Here is a 22,984-nt window from a genome sequence, read left to right as displayed (position 1 = left end):
AAACAAAAAACCAGTCACGAGTTTGGGTGTTCGAAAATGAGTTAAAGCCAACAAAAATTGTTCGTTCACGAAGTGTTGCAAAAAAAATGGCTTGGCGATTGTCTCCAAAACCGTTCATGTTGCGACTATTCCTCTTGAGGGACACAGAACGGTTAATGCAGAATGGTATGCTAGCATTTGTTTGCCACAGGTCGTTTCTGAACTCCGTAAAGAGAACTGCAACCGCCGCATCATCCTCCATCACGACAATGCGAGTTCTCACACCGTGCCCAGAACAAAAGAGTTTTTAGAGCAAGAAAACATAGAATTATTAGACCATCCGCCGTACAGCCCCCGCCTAAGAGATTTTCATCACCTGAAGAAGCTGTGGAGACCCCAACTTCCGAATGGAATGGTTGCTTCAATGATTGGTTCCATCATATGGAAAAATGTGTCAAATTTCGCGGAGAATACTTCGAAAAGCAATAAGTACATTTTTAAATAGTATGGTTGTGTCCTTGATTCCCGATAGTTTTAGTGCAGCCCTCGTATATTATGAAAATAATAATCAGTCAAATAAAATGACGGAATCCCAGGAACATTTTACTCTTTCATCAATAAATACGAATAAAAGAGAAAATCAAGAACCTGATAATGACCTGACCTGTAAAAAGTGTAAGTATAAGCGTTTTTTTGGTTGCCTACAGGACAGGCTACGCCTAGTGTAGGGACCAAATATAATGTAATATTATGTGATAAAGTGTCTGTATATAATAAATAAATAAATAAATAAAAAATAAATTATATTCTGATGAATAATAATATCAAAATGTAACATTATATCGTTCTTAGTAAAATATATAAAATCTCACTTGATAAAATAATATTAATCATATTATATATTAAAAAAGGCAGTTTTTTATTTTAGGTAGAGGAAATACCAACTTTGCTCAAAAGGTGAAGTTATATTCAGCTTTTCCGAGAAAAAAATAGCAAAAAATCTAACAATGCTCCTAGCTCTTCAGTAATACGTGAGTACTGGGTTGGTAACACGGCTTTATTTAATGTCATATATCAATGCATCTGTTAACTATTCCTAAAGTTAATTATTATTAAGTTTTACTTCAATTGCGCGTAAAGATTACACGCACACACTTTTTTATTAATTGTTTCGTTTGTCACTGTCATTTGCCGAGGAATCACTGACCCCGAAGATACAGTTTTAACGAACTAGTTTCGGGATCTGAAGTCCATCCCTTTTAATATCACTGCAAAACCGGTTTCATTGTTATTATCATTACAATTAACGATAAATAGATGTAAATAATTAGTATTATATAATAAACATTGTACATTTAATAATGTAAGTTATTTGCAGTGAGTGTATAATGAAATAAAGTTAGTACTTTATTTCATTATACACTCACTATACTATATATAATTATTATTATACTAATGAGGTTATAAATTGATATCAGGACTCACAGTTGGGCGGAGTGAGGGTGACGCCGTTTTCGCGCGCCCAGCCCACGGGGTGGATGTAGGGGGAGGCGGGGTCCAGCCAGCAGTCGTACATGTCGTCCCAGCTATCGTAGTTGATGAGCAGCCGACTGTCCAGGGTGTCCACAACAGTGGCCACGCACACCATCTCGTTGGCGCGGTCCTCCGCCTCCAGCTTCATGCCCACGCGGAACCCGTTGGGCTTTGTTATCTGCACAAACAACTCTCGACCATTCATTTTATTATTTGACGACCGGGCACCCGCATCTTCCCGACAATTTCGGCGTATTAGGTATTTCAGCTAACTTAGTTTTTTGTTTGTCAACGGTTTGGAATGATAAATAACTGTATATATCGGGGAGCTTACCATAACAACTGTGAAAACCGCATACTTGGTTCTGGTGTTTCTGCGTTCAGCTTGCACAACCAAATGGACAAAACGATAAAAATTCTAAAACTATTTAGTCTCGATGTGATAACACGTAGCGTAGGTATATAGTTTTTACAGATATATTTGTTTCTATCGCAAATTCGATGAACTCATCACCAGACTCTTTTCTTTGTTGAAGAATATTCTTGAATGTCATAAGATCTTTAAATTCGATCTATGATTTCTGTTCAAAATACTCCATCGAAATGGCAATGAAATAGTCTCTTATGCTTAACAAAAAGTTATAGTTTTACCCAGGGTCGTTCAACTACCATGCTGGTGTTGACTTGATACAAATATATTTGAAGATTGGGAAGTCTAGATATGCCTTTGCTTGGCGTCTTTTGTGATTTATCCAAAGCCTTCGATTGTGTTGAACAAGAAACATTAATTAGGAAACTGCACCATTACGGTATTAGAAATATAGCATTGTACATAATGACATCCTATTTAAATTGAAGATTACAAAAGGTCCTCGGATGTCAATGGAAAGTAATTTGGATCTATCGTTAAAATGAGGGTTCCACAGGGCTCGATTTTAGTACCTTTTCTATTCCTGGTTTATATTAATGATCTCCCTTAGCATAAATATCGAATTGTGTTGTTTGCTGATGCATAAAATACACCAGTGTTTAACAATGCTTTAACTAAAGTTGTGTCAAACCAACCAGCTAATAACTTAATGGTAATAAAACAAAGTGTATTAAATTCGCATTACCTAATGTTAAACAAGTGTCAATCGGTGTACCTGCAGCTTAAAAACGAGAAATTAGGTACAGTTGATATCACTGTTTTTCTTGGAATAACGTTACATCTAATGGGGCCCACATATACACAACTTATCGAGTACAGTAAAAAAGCTTCTCCAACCTTGAAACTTCAATATTGGTTTATTTTAGTTATTTTCACAGCATTATGTCATTTGGTATATTATTATGGGGAAATACTGCTGATATTTACTCCATTTCTGTGCTGCAGAAAAGAGCTGTTCAGACAATTTATAGTATGGGAGAACCAAGATGTTCATAAAAATAGCAATAAAATTCAAAAGATATATGAAAGACTAACTGTTAATACCAGAAAAAAAAAAAAAACTGTAAATGCTCACTTCCAAGCTAAGTAAACTCGAAAATTCGTGAATAGGCATTGCGTTCGATTTTATAATAAGCTTCCTGAAAATATAATGGAAATGTCTCTCAACAAGTTCAAAAAACAAAAACTAACAGAAAAATCTTATTACAATTCAAAGGATTATTTAAATGATAAAAAAGCTTGGGTATGAATTTGTGTGAATGAAGGTGTGAATTGCCCTTAAGGATTTGAGCTCTTAAATACTTAACTCTTAATCTTATATATAAAATTCTCGTGTCACAATGTTCGTTCCGTACTCCTCCGAAACGGCTTGACCGATTCTCATGAAATTTTGTGAGCATATTTAGTAGGTCTGAGAATCGGCCAACATCTATTTTTCATCCCCCTAAATGTTAAGCGTGGTCCACACGATTTTTTTTTTTAATTTTTTGACACTTTCTTTTTTAAATTTGTTTGATTATGAGTCAGCCTTAAAAAATACATACAACTTCAAATTTTCACCCAACTACGATCAACAGTTACTTTTGTATTGCGATTTTAATATCGGCAATACAACGTTTGCTGGGTCAGCTAGTAAAAAATTAATATTAATAACTATAAATTATGGAAATTTAAACAAAATGGTCAAATTGTAAGTAGAGGTATTTAAATAGTATTGCATAATATGTAGATGAACATTATTTTTTGTTATTTGGTTGAGTTCTCGTGACAGGCTTCATTATTCTCACTTTAAACTGCTTGTGGCGGCGGCGTGGGGTGGGTCGTTCGTTCCCTTAAATACGGCCGAGGGCGGCGATGGCTGGTCCATGCGGCAAGCTCGTGAACGGACGTTACTTGTGGTGGCTGAATGATCCTGTTACCAGTACCTCTGCTTCATGTTTTTAAAATTAAAGATATTAATTTTTTTATAACCGCCACTAAAAGTACGTATCTTTATTATATTTACGGTGTGTGTGTGGATTGATGCATCAATTTCTATTTCTTAATCAAACGAATATATATACAAACAAGCAGACAAAAAATCTATATCTATTCGGTATGATTTTTAGAGAACACAGCAAGATTTATTTAAAAAAATATTCAATGCAGTACATTGCCTTTTTTTCTTTGTCAAGTTTTATGATATAGATGGTAAAGCATATAAATATATTTACCGTAGAGGAAGTGAGATGCGGGAACAGCTGTCGTGGTGCGGCAATGGCTCTCATCTGACGCAGGTACATGGGCCACGAGAACCGCGCGGCTGAGTGGCCGGCCGGCGGCGTGAGCGACCGCCCGTTCTTCTCGCACCAGCCGGCCGGGAATATGTCCGGGGAGTCGGCGTTCACCCAGTAGTCATACACATCTGGGTACTCGTCGAAGTGTAGCCGCATCCGGTAGCCTTGCACTTCCGCCACACTCACTACACAGAACATGGAAGGGTGCTGAGGGTCTATTGCTTCCAAACGCATGCCCACTTTGAATCCGTTCTTGTTGTATGGGAAAGGATCCTTGAACAGCTTCACGGGGGCCGCCTTAGCTTTACACACATCAAGATACCGCATCCAGGAAAATCCATTTTTTCCGCACATCCATGGATACTTGTCATTTTCCATTAAATCATCATTCATCTTCATCAACAACACTTCTGATATCTGAGTCTCTGGAAATGCACCATGCTTCAAATCTGTAGTGTCTTCTTTATTATCTTCTAAAGAGTCAGAATTTTGTTTTGACATTAAAATTTTTTTCATTTTATTTCTCTTCTTTGTTAATTCCGCTTTTTCTCTTTCTCGCTTCTTAGTAAAAGCCTTCTGGTAGTCATTCTGACAAGTAACACTACAGAAGTTTTGATTTATAAACTCGGCAGCCATTCCATGACATCCACATCCATCACATTGATACAAGTCCTCTGGTGAGCTTTTATCTTTCTTTTCCAATGTTTTGGGAGTTGTGTCATTAATGAGATCAATAAGACCAAACTCATTAGTTTTGAATTTCAACTCACTGCCTAACAATTCCGCAACACCATTCCTCCATAACAATCCAAGTGGATCTTCTCTCTTATCTTCCACTTTCGATATATTCTTATCCATTGTTTTTTTCGCATCTGATTTGTCTTTGTAATCATCATTATCTGAGTCCCTGTCTTTATCTAACTTCTCGTCACAAAACAATGATGGCACACGATGGTCATCATTGACAACCACTTTAGCAGTTTGTTCATTCGTTTTTATAGTGGTTGTTACAAAGGGCTGACTCATTTTGATATTTTTATTAAAATTCTCAGCACACAAAGATATACGTCGTTTAATATTAGCGTTAACTGCTTTCCGTTCAGTGTTATCAGAGTTAGAGCGACGTAATATCGCCGGTGCTGCGACCGTTAAAGTCACATCATTCCTGTCTATACAATTCTTGTTCAAAAGACTCTTTCCTTTCTCTGGGATTGCTAGTGTAAATGATTTTTCTCGAGAACCTTCATCATTAGCAATAGACACTGTGTAAATGTCATCATTCATTGATGCATTTGTTTCTGGTATTGACAATGAATACTCTCCCTGTTCTCCTGTTGGCTCTGCTCTTGAACCAGAAATTGATATTGTAAACTGCTTATCAGATTTAGAACTTTCAGGTACTGAACATTCTGTGCCATTCACTGTAACCATTTTCGCCAATGATGTCACATCTGTAGACTCTGCTGGTGTATCTCTCATAACAGTTATGTTGCCTTGGGGGTCATTTTGGATTTGCCCATTAGCTATTTGCAGATTGATTACAGGTCCTTTAGTAGCCATTGTTGCAGGCAGAGTCACTGGCAAAATAAATTTCGTACTCTGCATCCTGGGAGGTCGAATTACAGGAGTTATATACAGTTTTTGGTTGTTAGGATTAACAGTTGCCTGATTACTAGATATAAGGATTGATTGCTTATCGGGCATATTTTTAATGTTTGGCTTTTGTATGGACCCTATGTATGTCATAGCTTGTTTTGTTGCTGCTGTGTTGGGAGCTATACTAACTGGGACCATCATTTTTTCATTTAATTTTGGTTTTTGTATCACAATTGGCTGAGCACTATTAGCTGGGGCAAGGATTGAGTTCCCTTTCTGACCTGGTAGTTTAGGTGCTATATTAGGTTTATTCCCAACATTAGATATAACATGAATGTTTGGTGTACTTACAACCTGGAAAAATATACACTTAATAACTAGCCTGATTTTAAATATAATGATTATACTATAATACTAATAAAAATGCTGTAATTATATAAAAAAAAAATAAGCCTAGACTCAAAACGAAAAAAAAATATGGGTTAACAATGTAGTTTTCGCATAATTTTAAAATATAACGCCTATATGTGCTCAAGTACTGTAAAAAATTAACTTTCTCCCTTCAGCAATCTCAAAAAAACAGATATTTGCGGGCTTTTTTATAGTATTAGCCTTTAAAATAAGACCAACATTGAGCCTTTACAGGATGTAGAACTTAAACCTCCACTGTTTTACAAATGCAAGTGAATTTTGCTAAGATAAAAATAAAAGTAGCTGCAGACTGGTAGGGTTTTGGAATTGACCCCTATATGGGGTATTTTCATTGATGAAATAGTTTATCATTACTCCCTAATGTTTTATTACATGCCTGGACACATATATATTCTCGCTACACTGTAACTATTACTATGTGGATTGATGCATATACTGTACAGAATAATCTTGTGAGTTAATATATTAATTTCCATTAACAGGCATTGAGTATTCTTATTGCATCACTTTACAAAGATTGCAATTAAATTAATTTGTAAAATGATGAAGCTGTAAATGTTGATTTAAATCTTCAGATTTAGATCTTCTTCTCATTAACACTTAACCTTTTCTGAAATGGTAGTAAATGCAAACAACGAATTATAATACTTTTGACATTCACAAGTGTCCCTTCCTAGACTCAGATGAATCAATTAATTTTGATTTCATTCACCTTATGAGCTCCATTATTGAATCATTATTGCTAAATTATTTATGTTTGGTATAAAATCAGCCTATGGATTCTTGATTTTATTTATGATAAAGACCTGTAAGACAGCTATTCTGTTCAAAATGTTCCTTTTATATTGTTCTCATGTTTGTATAGTTTAGAATTGCTTGTTGGTGTGTACCATTTCACTATTGGCACACAGACTGTTGAGAGTAAATATCCTGAGCATGAACCGTCAAGTGGTTATTAAGAAACTTGTTGCTTTATAAATCATCTTCACTTGAAAGCTATTAAACATAATATATTATCTGACTAAATAAACTGAATTTTAGGGAATGGTGGTGGTTATGAAATAAATATACTCACTGGTCTGCGTACAATTATTTGTGGGGGATTGCCACTGGTGCTTGCTTGACTTATAACTTCTGTGTTGGCAACAGGTTTAAGCCCCGTTGGAGTTTGAATGTAAACCACATGAGGGACTGTGCGTGCTGTGCCACGCAATTGTACAGCCCCAGTGTTTACAGCAGTTGGTAGAAGTTGTATTGAACTATTTGATGAATTTGGGATTTGGACAATAGTTGAATTAGATGCCATTTGTCCTTGTGACACAGGTGTTGAGTTCATCTTAACTTGCATTCCTGAATCCTGCAGTTGTAGCTGTTGGTTGCCTATGCTTATGTCCTGTGTTCCATCTATAGTCGCCTGCCTAGTATTTGAACCCATGTGTAGATGTATAATTGAATTATGAAGGGATTGAGCTGTGTTTTGAAGAATAGGCATAGATGGCAAGGAAGGACCAGTGAGCTGGATGTTCTGGTTACCAGGGATCTGTAAGGGAACATTGATGGTCTCTCCTGCTGGGAGTTGGACAGGCACAGTAGTTGTGCCGGAAACTTGCAATGGAAGACTGCAGGGTGCTAACTGCAGTGGAACACTGCTTGTGCCACTTGAAAGCTGCACAGGAACATTAATATTGGAGGTTGACCCAGGTATCTGCACCGGCACATGAACTGTGGACAGCTGCATATGCTGATAAGGAGAATTGTTTGGATGAATTTTTACAGGTGCAATTGGATGAGTTACTAAATTATGGGTGATGGACATGGAGCTCTGCGGCGCTTGCACCGAAGAGACAATCATGCTGTTCGAACTTGGCGCCTGTAACGTAACAACTAATGTCATTGAGGGCGAATATTATTTAAAATCATATTATTCAGTGCTAATATAACTTACACGTAATGTGTTCAATAGCACATTGTGTGCATTGTTCTGGGAGATATTAACACCGGTACATGTGTTAGAAGCCTTCAATAATCTTTTTTTCAATATTTCAGATTTAGGTTCGTCAAAGTTTTGAAGTGAATTACACTTTTGTCGCTCCATTTCTCAACATACGGACCATTTCCGTAATCATCACAAAGGTCTATTTATTTTTTATAATTCATTTTTGGTGACCTGAAACGCATTAAATAAAAAATAATCCAATCTATTAAGAGTCTAAAAGTCTGTTTCAAAGAGATGGAAAAGTTACAAAAACGCTATTAAAATTTCAAATAAATTACAAATGATATTAATAATTGAGCGAAAATTAATTATATACAAATTATTATTAAATTTTTCATTCGCGACTAACGCACTCAGTATCAATTATTGTGCAGCTACTTTTACAGAACCACAACCTTTGAAAAAGAAAAGTTATTGAAAGATTGAAGTAGTAAATTATAACCAACCTGCTGTAGCTAAATCATGAAGAGAGATTTTACAATTTTTATTTTATGCAACTCATAGCTCAAATATTTTCCGAAACCACTAAGAAAAATAAATTTAATTCAGCGACGAATTTACCTGCTACACAACTGGTAATAATTTCTGAGTTCTGACAACATAGCCAAAAATGTACTGTATATTTGTTAGGTTGGTACTTTTAAAATTTTTACCCAATCACCGCCGCTCATTCTCACGAAGGATGATTTCGCGCCCGATTATCAACAAAAAAAAAATAACTATTACAACAGACATTTATGTAAAAACTATAGATAGCTTTTTATACGTATATATTTTTATGGTAATGTGTACATACAATTAATAATATTATAAATATGTACAGAAAAGATTGACCTTGACATTAATTTTTATTATTTTAGGTTTTTAATGTTAAATCTAACTTCTCTAGAATTTCAACACCTCAATAATTATTGAAGAGTTGCAAGTTGCAACGTTATAAATAAAATAGGACTTAATGTATAGATTGCGATGTGTCGGTATTTGTTTTATTTTTAAACTGTTGCATCACTTTACAAATGTTCTTATAATATTAAAATATATTTAAATCGGGATTGTAGCCCGATTTCAAGGTTTAAAAAAACCTACAATTAAAAAAAAATTTAAAGAACCCTACACCTAGTTTTACGGAAGTGACGTATATGCATAAAAATTGTCATTTCCACTCAAATTGACTTAGAATATATATTTCTCATAGAAGTAGATTATTATAACAATAGTCGCTGATAGAGTCTGGTTGAAAGCTGAACTATAAAATAAAAGACAATGTCAATCAATCTGTTGTGCCTTGCGGTTACACCGGAGTTTGTTTACATTGAGTTTCTTGAATATTTCTAAGCGAATATGGGTAAAACGATCAATAGTTATGTGCTGTGGGTGTTATTTACAATGATGAGTAAATTAAAACAAAAAGAGAAGGAAGCGTTGTAAATTTTAAGCAAAAGAGTAAATGTTTAGACTTCTTGACTGAATTCGTAGGTTAGTACGATGTAATGAATTTGATACTTGATTTCAAATAATAATAAAAAAATAATGTTTCTTTAATTTCACATAGTCTACCTATTTTTGTTACAGTATTGTTTCTGTAATAATAAAAAAAATCTGTGTAATGTACATTGCGTTTATAAGTTTAGTTCACTATAAAGTATGGAATATATATTATGTCCTATGGTATTTTGTTATGTGGTAGTGCAGCCAATATACAATCTTTCACTTAACATACTTAGCCATCACTTATTTTAGATTAAAACCTTACCACCGAATAACTTACATCATGTTTAGCGTTGAGTCTTTCTCAGTCAGACTATTCAGTCTTATTCAGACATTTTTTTGTTCTTCCAGATACGAAAACTAACCAACAGAAATATTGCTATTTCAGCAGCTCATATGAATTCATATCAGCTGCTTTTGAAAGTATTACATCAGAAGATTGGAAGAAAATAACGCAGAATATTCTTCATGTTGAATTGCAGTCCAAAACGAGGGATGCAATAATAGGAGATTTAGAACCATTCATCATTGTTACTTTCCGAGTGTTCAACAAATGGTCTTTCAGTCAGACAGTCACTTTTGTATGACACAAGCTGTGGTGTGTGGTGAAAATTTTCCTTGTAATATATATATCGAATGCGGACAAGACTTAGGAGATCTGGATCACTTATTTAGTTATTCTTTACCTGCCTGGGTGATTTGGTTCAATGATCACCAGCTGCTGTTGCAGGATTTGAATGGACTTGCGGGATGTTGCAGGAGTTGCGGGATGAGTTAAAACGTGAACAAAAGGATTGATTAAAAGAGCAAGCGCACTAACCTGGAATATTACAGGGATTGCAGATGAAATCTCAATTGTCTCTTGTCCAAGAACTGTTCCTTCACTATAGGTACCTATACGTAAGTCGAATCACTATTACTATAATCTCATACTATCACTAGTAAATGCAGTAATGCGACGAGTTAAACCACTCGGTCAGTGATGAGTTGATTTGCGGTGCGGTCAGCGAACGGGTGCCGTGCGATTCATGAACCACTTATGAACCACATATATAAAAGTGCGCTTGCAGGGCAGGGAATATCAATGAGGATTATGAATATTAGTTAATTGGCGTGGACACTGCCCTAAATATAACCGAACTTGCTTTTTACTTTTCCTAATAACTATAAAAAAACCTTCTGAATTCTGTTGATCCTGTATTAAATTATAAATAATGTATAGTACCTTATGTATATTGTCTCTAAATAAGTTTTCATGTAATTTTGTATCTATTTATTTACTTCATTTATCATATACTTATCAAATGTCAAAATTCTCGTGTTGGGCATCTTTCAGCCCGATTCATTTCCCTCCCTTGGAATAAATAAAAACTCTTCGAAGTAGAACATACAAGAAAAGCTTCGAATAAGTAATAAATAATTAGAGAATCTGGCGGATGCATGGAATGTGCGAGCCTAAATCTCAAAAAAGGAATGAAAAAAAATAGTAACTTGGTCATTGGCCATCGGTCTTGGTCATCGACAAAAGTATTCTGTGGTCATTGGTGCGACATATTATTATACTCTTTGGGTGCGACCGACGACGTATACCTATGTATGATAATTATTATGATGTAAACACTAAAGTGACTAAACGTAAAACTGTAAAGTTTACAATACATTTACATTAATAGTTTTTATTTATCTTTAACATATGTAATAGAATTTTCAATTCAGATTGAAGAGTTTACAAAATATAAAAGAAAAGTTAATCTATTTTGTCATGCCGTGTGCACTGTGCAGTAGGTATGCACTAAGCAGTTACCTACTTTTGCTGTTTTGATGCCTTGAGAGTGTAAACCCAACAGGTAAGTAGGTACTTATATGAAAATTAACTAAAATTAAAAAAAAATAAGTTTTGTTGTTTGTAGCTCTTGAGATTTGGAAATAAATATTGGAAACGATTATTATTTAATTCACGTAGAGTACCATTTGCCCCCAAAGAGCATCTTCATAATAATTCGATAGCTTAAAGTAAATTAATTTTAACTTATCACATTGTTCTAAATAGTTTAGTTCAAGACATATTAATAAAAGTAGAACCACTTATTTATTTCGTTATTAATTTTAAATATGTTTGTATCACTGATAGTAGAGGCCTATACCCAAGAAGGGGTTCCAATCATTATTGATGAAGGCAGTACATAACAACAGTTATTATTACAAATCAAAATTATATTTTTACTTATCTATGTAAATAATTGTAACAATATTATCTGTTCTAATTCTATTCTGATCTGTAAGACTGTAATTTAATAATAGATTGGAAATAAATAGGTTTTATTTTTATTATGTTTGTATCACATACAAAAAAACTGTCCTTAACCAATTGAAAATAAATGATTACCAATTTAATATCATAAAAAATATTATTATTGACTTAAATTAGAATATCATTGATATTGAGAGTAACATGGTAGGTGATAGAGTTCTCTGTGGTACTCTAATATTTAAGCACAATCAGAAGAATTCATGCTAAAAGTGGCTTCTACATTTCAAGGTATTTTTACTCTACACTTGAGATTTTTTATTTGGTGCACACAAAAATAACAAATATATGCACATAATTTCATAGTTACTTCATTTTTTTGAAAAATACATTTACATATACCTAGAACAGGGCCCATATGTTGGACTCAGACCCCTCTACCGATTAAAAACCTCCATGCCATAGCTTAAGATAGCTTTTCGGCATAAATGGATGTGGCAAGTCACCCAACGGGACTCAATCACTGACTGGCTGTGGACTGAATCAGATAAAGTTATTTCATACAATTATTATGGAGATGGTATCAACGATGATGATGGTAGATAAATCTTTTTATACATCTTTATTATATGGTTAAATATGCTATGACTCAACTGATAAGAATGGCAATATATACCAATAAAAAATATTATTGTGCTATCTACATCTAACACCTAAATTCTTCTACTGTAAACTGATTTTAATGAAGCAAACTTGTCAATGGATGAGTATTGCACAAGCCTGATATAAAGTCATGACTTATTGATGAATGTCGTCCTAGACAGAGTGCAATATATTATTTAAAAAAAAAAAACTACGTCTTACACAATAGTTTCTCTTATTTTCTTGTTAACTGGTCTGAGTTAAGAGTATCCATTCTATTAGATCTTAAAGTATACCTTTTATAAACTAACTAAAACTGTTAGCTGAGTAGAATATTATAAAACAAATAACCAAACATAATATAGAAATAACAGTTATGTTGCATATTTTAAGAAAAATTAAAATTATGTATATTATTTTTTGAATAATGAACTTCAAAGGTGTATTTAAATTAATGATAAGTCTTATTACAATTGTTTTTGTAATAATTTATCGGATTACTATAACTAATATTTTTGAATAAACTCTTTAGTCTTTACCCGTCTTATTGAGTCACAACTAACTCAATTACCCAATCACACTATACCTACATCTTATATCATTGATTGGTATTTTGTGCACATAATCTTGGTATGTTTGTATCTCTATTCTATTCTTCCTTATAGTAGCTTCTATGGAAGATACACTACAAATTTAGCCATTCTTTTTTAAGTTTTTTTTGATAATAAGGGATGAGACGAGCAGGTCAGCTTACGGTATTTGATCCCATTAGAATGACTGCATAGAGGCACTAGCCACTCAGGATTTTTGAAAAAATGAAAGATTCTGAGCGGCACTACAATTGCGTTCGTCTCCTTGTGACATAATATGTTAAGACTCATTACCAGTAATTTCACTAGCTACGGCACCCTTCTGATGAAAACACAATAATGCTTACACATTACATTACACACCATAATTTCCCGATAATTTTTATTAACCTATTTTTAAATTTCAGGTCTCAATAACTAATCAGTCATGGATAAAATGTTGAGTCAACATTATATTTCTGCCAACAGCGGTTGCAGCACTCGCGTTGGAGAAATAGAGCACATGAGTGAGTTTAATTGTTTTTACTGAAATGCAATAAATTTTGTATACATATCATTCCAGCTCTATTGATGACCCCCAGTTTTGTCTTTGAATTGAATAAGCACCACCCCCTGACCTGCATAGCTGTTATAATGTAACATATCCACTGCTGGTATTAGCATAATAATGCATGTTGCATCATATATATTTTAATGTAAAAGAAATAGAGTAGGACATAGCATACAGCCTTGTGGAACTCCAGTATTGATGGGCCTTACGTCCAAGCCAAAAAAAACATCAGTCAAAATAACTTTTATGCTGCACTCAGCGAAAAAGATTTTTTTTAGAGACTGTTTAACAATTTCCCAAAAGAGACATTGAGAGAGAGCACTGTTGGAATACCTAAGTAACACTGAAAATGTTGAGAAAATGAAAAACGGCTTAATGTAGAAAGTTGCTAGTACTTTTTGAGTTGACGCCGGTGCTAACGCGTTTATTCCGGCACTCTAACTCAAAAGGCGTAGTCCCTGATTCATGGAAGTCAGTCCTTGTCCATCCGATCCCAAAAAAAGGAGACAGTTCGGATCCGGAAAACTACAGGCCTATCGCTATTACCTCCATACTCTCCAAAATCATGGAAACCATAATTAACCGCCAGCTCTTGGTATACCTTGAGGGTCCTTGGTATACCAGTTGATCAACGACCGGCAATACGGCTTTCGCCATGGTCGGTCGACTGGCGATCTTCTGGTATACCTAACACATAGATGGGCGGCGGCTATGGAAAGCAAGGGGGAAGGCCTGGCAGTTGGTCTGGATATAGCGAAGGCCTTTGATCGTGTATGGCACAAGGCGCTCCGCGCAAAACTTCCATCATTTGGGCTTCCCGAGAGCTTATGCAAGTGGACCTCCAGCTTCCTCACTGGGCGCAGCATACAGGTCGTTGTCGACGGTTATTGCTCGAATCCCAAGCCCGTGAACGCTGTAGTGCCCCAAGGCTGTGTGCGATCTCCCACGCTGTTTCTTCTGCATATCAATGATATGTTGGACACCGCCAAAATGCATTGCTATGCAGACGACAGCACTGGTGATGCCGTATACACGGGCCATGCAGGTTTCTCTCGGGAAAACGTCGAGCAGTGCCGGGAGAAACTTGTGTCTTCTATCGAGTCCTCTCTCGAGAAGGTCGCGGAATGGGGTAAGTTGAACCTTGTCCAATTTAACCCCCAGAAGACTCAAGTATGCGCGTTTACCACTAAAAAAAACCCCATTTGCCGTATCACCGCTTTTCGAGAACACTTCCCTGAGAGCCTCGCCTAGTATCGGAATACTGGGTCTCGAAATCTCGAGCGATTGCCAATTCCGTGGCCATCTGGAGGGCAAAGCCAAATTGGCTTCGAAGAAACTGGGCGTTATAAATAGAGTACGGCAATACTTCAAGCCGGCCCACATTCTAGCGCTCTACAAAGCGCAGGTCCGGCCTCACATGGAGTATTGCTGTCATCTCTGGTCTGGCGCACCCCAGTATCAGCTCGATCCATTTGACCGCGTGCAACGCAGAGCACGCGGGGACCTAGCGCTCTGTGAACGGCTGGATCACTTGGCGTTGCGTAGAGACGTCGCTTCGTTGTGTGTCTTCTACCGCATTTATTACGGGGAGTGTTCCGAAGAGCTGTTCAACCTGATTCCTGCCGCCGAATTTCACCTTCGCACGACACGCCACAAGTTACGATATCATCCCCACCATCTGGATGTGTGGCGGTCCTCCACAGTGCGGTTTTCAAGGAGCTTTCTTCCTCGCACTACGAAGCTGTGGAATGAGCTTCCTTGTGCGGTGTTTCCGGGACGATACGACATGGGTACCTTCAAGAAAAGCGCGTACACCTTCCTTAAAGGCCGGCAACGCTCCTGTGATTCCTCTGGTGTTGCAAGAGAGTGTGGGCGGCGGTGATCACTTAACACCAGGTGACCCGTACGCTCGTTTGTCCTCCTATTTCATAAAAAAAAACTTTTATTGTTTTTTGCAGTAATCTCCGTTCCTCTCTACACATCGTCGCATTTGATGGAACCACTGAGAAAAACAGTGGGCCCATTCTTCCTTAGGGGTCTGTCCTATGGCATTTTCTTACGCTTTCATCGCATCTTTAGGGTTCGTAAAGCGAATACCTCGAATTTTATCTTGATTTCTTGAGAATAAATAAATGTCACAGGGCGGCAGGTCAGGACTGTATGGCGGATGACTCATTATCTCGACACCTGCCATAGTCAAATATTCAACAGTCTGTTTTGCTGTCGAATTTTTTCCAAGACAACAGGCAAACAGCGATTGACATACCAGCCTAAAGTAACTGTCCTTCCATCTTCTAGCACAACTGTCGCCAAATGACCTTTCCGACCAAATAACGAGGTAATCATCTTTTTTCCTTGACTTCTTCCTTTCTTTACCTTAGTTGGCCGATCTATTCTGCCAGTGAAAGCCAATCAAAATCGTTTCAGATTAACAAACAGAAACTTTAAAGAATAATTAAGTCATAAGCCACAGTAAAAGCTGCTTCTTTACATGTCCGTTCATATTTATAATATGTTCTTTCTAGTATTAATGCAATGTTTATCTGTTTTATCCAGGTCATCTTTCTGAGCACATCGGGTCTCTGTGCCTGTCGACAGAGTACTCTGATGTGACACTGGTGGTGGAGGGGCAACGCATCCCGGCGCACAAGGTTATCCTCGCTGCCAGCAGCAACTACTTCCGGGCGCTGCTGTACGGCGGTATGCGGGAGTCCAGCCAGGTCAGTGCTGCACACCTGCATATTACTTATACACATAGAAATGTAATTAAGAAGCTTGGTACTATAAGTGACACAGTCGTATTGATCATGTCGCCTCACAGGTGACTTACATACCACCAGCAAGTAAGATTTAGTAGTTATTAGAATAGCGGACATTGAACAACGTTCAAATATAAAATTAACAAAATATTCACATAACTTTAGACACAGTGCAGAACAAGACATATACAAGATTTATCAACGATACCGTCACTCGAACGGTTGGCTCAGTGGAAGAGCACTCGCACGGAACGCGAGAGGTCACGGGTTCGAGTCTCGCATCATAAATTTTGTTTATATATTTAATTTGTGTAATTAATCCCAGAAGTGAGGGTTATCATTTTAAATTAACAAATTGTTTAGTTTTATTTATACCCACGAAATAAAGTGTTCAGCTCAACATACATTTTATTTTAGATCACCAGTGGGAGGCTTCTTTGCATCGGCTAGATTATGGGTACCACAACGGCGCCTATTTCTGCCGCTAAGCAGTAATGTGTAAACATTACTGTGTTTCGGTCTTAAGGGCGCCGTAGCTAGTGAAATTACTGGGTAAATGAGACTTAACATCTTATATCTCATGGTGACGAGTGCAATTGTAGTGCCGTACAGAATTTTTGGGTTTTTCAAGAATCCTGAGCGGCACTGCATTGTAATGGGCCTGCTCGTCTCGTCCCTTATTTTCTTTAAAAAAAACATATTTTATTTATGTACGATATTTTAGTCCGAGGTCGAGCTTCAGGCGCCGTTGTTGGCTTTCAAGGCTCTCCTGCGCTACGTGTACTCAGGTACCTCTCTCATACACTTCACCATAGATTTAGAATATAGACGACCTGACAGGCCGATACTTCGAGACCAATTTTGATTTGTCATTATTGTCAGCTTGATGCACTGACGTGTATAAATACCACTGTACAGGCTGTTCTATATGTTTGACAGCAAATTTTTTGTGCCTATTTAAAGCGCCACTCGCGAGTGTCCAAGCGTGGTGGACTGTTAACGACATGTGAATCAAAATAGGTGTTACAGTAACAACAGATTCGCTTTCCATTTCTATGTTGCTGTCCTCCATGTTCTCTCTTGCATCCTTTGTTAGTCTATAGGCTAGTATGCTGTAATTCTATTTCAAATAAAACAGATAATACGTGTTTAACATTAGTGTCTATACATATTTTGTTGCTAAATACCGAGTCTTGCCATAATTACTAAAACAAAGAAAAATTTCTATTGCAAATAACATTATTACTTAGTTTACATACATAAAATATATAAAACAATTTGAAATATTTATAAGCTATCCCTTCCCGTAAATGTTGAGGTATAACTGGTGATTCGGTTCTCTTTATCACCCCACTCCATTTTAATATCGTAAAATATTGTACAACGTATTGGCGCCAAAATGAGAAAACTTAACAATCATATAAAAAGGACAGATTCCAAATTTAAATTTAATATTTCGTTTATTTTTAATTGTAACAGTATTTATGGCCAGGCTAAGTATATTCAAATTCAAATATTTTTATTCAAAATAGTATATATCTTTATTGAAAGACAAAACTACCACCCATTCCAAAAATGCCTCAGACTTGAAAAGAACCGGCAAACAACAAACAAGGTGTGCTTCTTTTTTTTTTTAAAGTTATGGTTACAAAGTAAAATTAAACTTATTATTTAATAGCCTGGGGGTGGTCGCTCCATTCCCATCTGTGGTATCATTAAGAAAGTCATTTATGTTATAGTAAGCTATACCACACAAACGTTTTTTAACAATTGTTTTGAATTTCGTAATACATTTGTTTTGAATATTTTCTGGGATCTTGTTGTAACAGCATATACAATGCCCCACAAAAGACTTACTAACTCGACTTAGCCGAGTAGTAGGCATTATAAGTTTATGTCTGTTGTATTATAAAACGAGAATAATTTCAATGGACCTAAAAATTTTTGTTATCATTCGATCATAGCTCTATACATGATAAATATTATACATATCTTAGTGTGTTAGTGTTCATTTAAAGCAAAGTATAGAATGGACGATGTAGTTAAAGAGGCAGTGTGAGTTAATGTGTTCCTCAATAAAGTAGGAAAATATCATCAACAGGTTGTCTACAAATGGCCGCGGAATGTTTGTAAAAGTTGTATTACCCATAACGAGATACAAGATTATATGAAGGCATAAAAGGCATTTATCTTCTCAAAACTGATTCCTTTAGAATTCATTTTGATGTCATTTCTAGTATACTAGATACTACTAACGCTTCGGAAACTAATGGCGCTCTGAGAGAGAAGAAGTGGCGCAAGAAACTCTTCCTGTATTCTATCTTTGCGCTCTTTTTAATGAAATATACAATACTGTACTGCTGTTGCTATAAAATAATCAGAATCTAGGCTGTCCGATCACCCATAAACCATCTAGGTTCAATTTGGCATCGAATGGTGGTAGTTTCATGTCGATAGGATCAGTGGCTTAGGCTTGAAAGAGCCTCAAACAAAGCTAATTTTCATTATATATACCTATATACATAAGAGTAAACCCACTTGCTTCATAATGCATCAATTAATCATAAATGCTTAAGTAACTGTGAAAATATTAACTTTTTGGAAAGATACCCTTCCAAAAAGTCCACGCACTACACAGTAACAAATAATGACGGTACTAAGAATATTTGTAATGTTAACGTTTCGTGGTAAAGATTCGCGAGCCATGAACAAGCTGCGAGTGCTCTGGGTACGGTATTGTACTATGTAGACTGTAGCCGAAGGACTCCTTTATCAACTTGGTCTGTTAATGTGGTGCGGGCAGGCCACATGGGCCTGTCGTTGCTGCGCGAGGACACGGTGCTGGATATGCTCGGGCTGGCGCATCAGTTCAACTTCCAAAAGCTGGAGGCGGCCATCTCCGACTACTTGCGCCAGGTGCTGGCGCTGAGAAACGTCTGCTCGGTGCTGGACGCCGCCAGGTTACATTACTGATTTTATTAATCTGTCGTTCACTTGAACGATAACAACTTTGTTATCGTTATCCATTTGTCTGCCACTGAGCTCTTTTCAACGGCAGCACAACATGTCACAGAAGTTTCCTTTAACAAAGTGATAACATTGAAACGTTGAAATGATAGACAATTTAGAAAACTTTTATCTTTTATTTTTACACTTTATCTTAGTTTTATTGCATAATATGAATTACTCCGATATAACTTTGTTGAGTGAGCTCAACAAAAATCAAAAACTGCCAAATAGTTCGTGAATACAAATAATTCGTGTATAAGCTATCTTTGGCATAGATGTAGGGATTGGTGCCTGAAACAATATACTAAAAGTACTGATGGATAGGGGTGAAGGTAATTGGTAGGGGGCCCCCTTTTAAATTTTTTCTTAAATAACTCAAGATCGGAGGCTCATAGCAAAGCAAAATCTTTTACATAAGTTATTTTCATAAAATTTTCTACAAAAAAGGTTGTGTACACTTTTTTGCTAGGATCTATCTTTAATTAGATATGAAGAAAAGAAGATGGACAATAATAAAATAAACTTGCATTTCAAGTATGACATGTATTAAAAAATAACACGTCTATTTCAATTCTAATTATCTTCTAAATCTAAAATATCACCAACAACATTATCATGGACGATGTTTTCATTGGGGGCTCCGTTAGTGCTTGAGCCGGAGCATACACCGCATACACTGGAACAGGCAATTCTTGCTTTCCGGAGGCCACATCGCACCCCACACGCAATCGTGCAGCGGCAGAATATGATGTTGAGAATGGAGGCATTATCTTCACCCCCAATCCATCAATACCTACTTTGAGTATGTTGTTTAAGGCACCAATCTCTACAACTATGCCAATAATCGCACACGAATTATCCCCTATGTGGCAGTTTTTGGTCTTTGTTAAGTGGGCTGTATGATTCCTAACGTACGAGCTACTCCATTCGGATTCCATGAAGAGGAAAAGCCTTCAACTCTTATTGCTGGGGTCGATATAAATGATATAAATATATGAAAGTTTTAGAACTACCTTCACCTAGACTGAATGAATGTTCCAATTTATGGATGAAACAGTATCACTTTCTACGTGGTTCTTACAATCATTGCTATATCCGACAGGCTGTATGGGCTGGACTCCTTAATGGACTACTGCTATAACTTTTTGGACAGAAACGCACAGGAAGTTCTACAACACGACACGTTTCTGCAGCTTTCAGTGGTGAGTCAGTTGATTGTATCAGCATTATAGATGTGAAAGGAACTATTAGTAGATAAAGAATACGGTTCTTCGAGTTCTAAGTCCCAAGTAAATACCCTGCACACCTACATGGCGTTTCTCGAAAACTATTGTGTGAAAGACTGGGTGAAAGATTCACTAAAATTGTCCTCTTATAACTTGAGATCTGGAGGTAACAGAATAGTATCCTAGCCTTGTCCTAACATGCGTTGCTGGGTCTGACCTCTCGTCTTTGAATTCGAGCGACCAACTCGACGAAAAACGTTACACAGGATTGTCATCCATTCCTGCCTGTCTTATACATTGCCTTCAGTGAAGCAAACTACATCTCGTGATTTAACTTGGGCAATGCAGTGCCGATCAGAATTTTGGGGTTCTCAAGAATACTGACCGGCATTGCCTTGGATTGCACAGAGCGTATTACTTACCGCCAGGTCTCGTTACTTTATCACAAAACAGTTTTCAATAAATGTTAAAACTATGAAGTGTGGAAGTTTACGGTCTGGGTGTACACTGTTCATGGGCTCATTGGGTGACAGTTGACCAGTCGAAGTAGAACGTGGAACGTGCATAGAAGGCGCAACAATCATGTTCTGTACGTGGCGATCGGCTACCAACCATTTAGGCTCACGAAATATGGATAGGGTAGGACGAAAGTGGAGCACAGATTACTTATTGGGACTGACAATAGTAGACCAATAGAGCAAACGACTATGTTAAAAATAAGAGTGTGTTTGGAATCCCGAATACATCGAGGGATTCAACGTATGTCAGTTTAGCAACTGACACTATTTTAAAGAGAATAGTTTTCCATTAGAATACTTTTTTTTTATTTACGGTATTTCTTTTATTTTTTTTTACAGTAAGGAAAAATAAGACATTACAGAAATTCTAATATAAATATTATCTACCTAGCTGCAGTTATTATAACTATGATAGAAACAATACAACTATTGGCAAATTTTTTTAAAGCTTGAGAATTGGACGTAGTGTCGGTAAACGAATTTCTCTGGAGTTAATAGATTTATTTTCATTCTCACCACTTGAAGAACATACTCATTTTTTTATAAACCTAAGTAAAATGCGAATTTGAGTAAATAATTGCGAACGAAGGCGAGATCTTACGAATTTTGTCACCTCCTTTTTTAATTTAGTTCGTGCTGTGTTTCCGTCATCCAAATTTCGTGATCGATCTCCTTGGTGAACTAACAATATACACATTCCAAATTACTTTTAACTACTAGGGACTAAAGAGCTATTCTAGATGTTGTGATAAAAATGTATATTGTAGTTTATAGATAATATATTGTGTGTGAGTGAAAAAAAATATCTTTTATCATTAGTATGTTTTACCACATTTTAATCGGTTAGACCTAGGGAAAAAAACTGTTATAAAAAAAAAATTTTAGGAAGCGTTGCAAAGTCTGCTAGAACGCGATTCATTCTTCGCGCCTGAGGTGGACATATTCAAGGCGGTGTGCGGATGGTTCAGTGCTAACCAGCAGTGGGTCCAGTCGGAAGCGGGCGCCGGCCAGGTGGTGAGTACAGTCTCCACTACTACACGTATGGAGCAGAATATAAAAGACTGCAGCACGACTTATTCATCGCTCCAGCACTGGACAATTCAAGGTGACGCAAATGTGGAGATACTGTCCTACACGTCATCCCGATGCCGCATCAATTACTATTTAATCATCCAACTTAAAGTGATCCAAATCTACACAGCGTTCATCTTTGCTCTAAAATTAAAAGTCTAATTTTGGCGTCATTATTGCACCGACTTTTATTTTATTGTATATCGTCAGCAAATGCGATAACAATTATGTACATACATTTATTGCATATAACTTAATTTCATTCTGTATATTGATATATTATGTAAAATAAGTCGGAAGAAAAGCGCCATGGAACTGCTTTATCCGCAGCGCTGGGGTAATTAATGGCAGATTATACGTATGATGGTATTACAAAGATATTTGGTTTCAGTAGATATAAACAAAAGTCCACATAGGTCAAAACAATTAGTTGAAAATAAAACATGGTTTTTGAGCGAATGTTACTGGATCATTATTACTATTTACTGAATTACCAAACTGGTGACGGTAGCGCGTAAGTCGCGGCCGTCGTAAAAAAACGAAACATTGCTGATCCATATAGACTTCCTTCCAAAACCAGAAATCGAATGAGGCGTGTGGATTTCGTTATTAAGTCGATCGACTTACTCTGTATTTCGTGG

The 22,984-nt window shown here is 36.5% G+C and overlaps 2 protein-coding genes across 2 annotated transcripts in view; one reads left to right on the top strand and one right to left on the bottom strand.

The window, feature by feature from the left end:
• LOC126965572 (lethal(3)malignant brain tumor-like protein 3) overlaps window positions 1–8,819 on the bottom strand; it is a 43,034-nt gene extending 34,215 nt beyond the window's left edge. Inside the window, exons 1-5 of the mRNA XM_050809211.1 lie at window positions 8,689–8,819; window positions 8,192–8,413; window positions 7,322–8,116; window positions 4,156–6,168; window positions 1,465–1,690 (exon numbers count right to left, since the gene is read on the bottom strand). Coding sequence (XP_050665168.1) covers window positions 1,465–1,690; window positions 4,156–6,168; window positions 7,322–8,116; window positions 8,192–8,341 — 3,184 coding nt within the window. The 5' untranslated portion in view covers window positions 8,342–8,413; window positions 8,689–8,819. The remainder of the gene's footprint in view (window positions 1–1,464; window positions 1,691–4,155; window positions 6,169–7,321; window positions 8,117–8,191; window positions 8,414–8,688) is intronic.
• A 2,506-nt stretch (window positions 8,820–11,325) lies between these two features.
• Window positions 11,326–22,984, top strand: part of LOC126965628 (BTB/POZ domain-containing protein 9) — a 31,536-nt gene continuing 19,877 nt past the window's right edge. The window contains exons 1-7 of the mRNA XM_050809300.1: window positions 11,326–11,577; window positions 13,618–13,716; window positions 16,317–16,480; window positions 17,244–17,307; window positions 19,323–19,479; window positions 20,631–20,730; window positions 22,158–22,286. Of these exons, the coding sequence (XP_050665257.1) occupies window positions 13,638–13,716; window positions 16,317–16,480; window positions 17,244–17,307; window positions 19,323–19,479; window positions 20,631–20,730; window positions 22,158–22,286 (693 nt within the window). The 5' untranslated portion in view covers window positions 11,326–11,577; window positions 13,618–13,637. The remainder of the gene's footprint in view (window positions 11,578–13,617; window positions 13,717–16,316; window positions 16,481–17,243; window positions 17,308–19,322; window positions 19,480–20,630; window positions 20,731–22,157; window positions 22,287–22,984) is intronic.

This window comes from Leptidea sinapis, chromosome 1, assembly GCF_905404315.1.
Source record: "Leptidea sinapis chromosome 1, ilLepSina1.1, whole genome shotgun sequence".
In the NCBI taxonomy this organism is placed as follows: domain Eukaryota; kingdom Metazoa; phylum Arthropoda; class Insecta; order Lepidoptera; family Pieridae; genus Leptidea; species Leptidea sinapis.
Note: the sequence above shows the minus strand (reverse complement) of the source record. Positions and strands in the feature narration are given on the sequence as shown.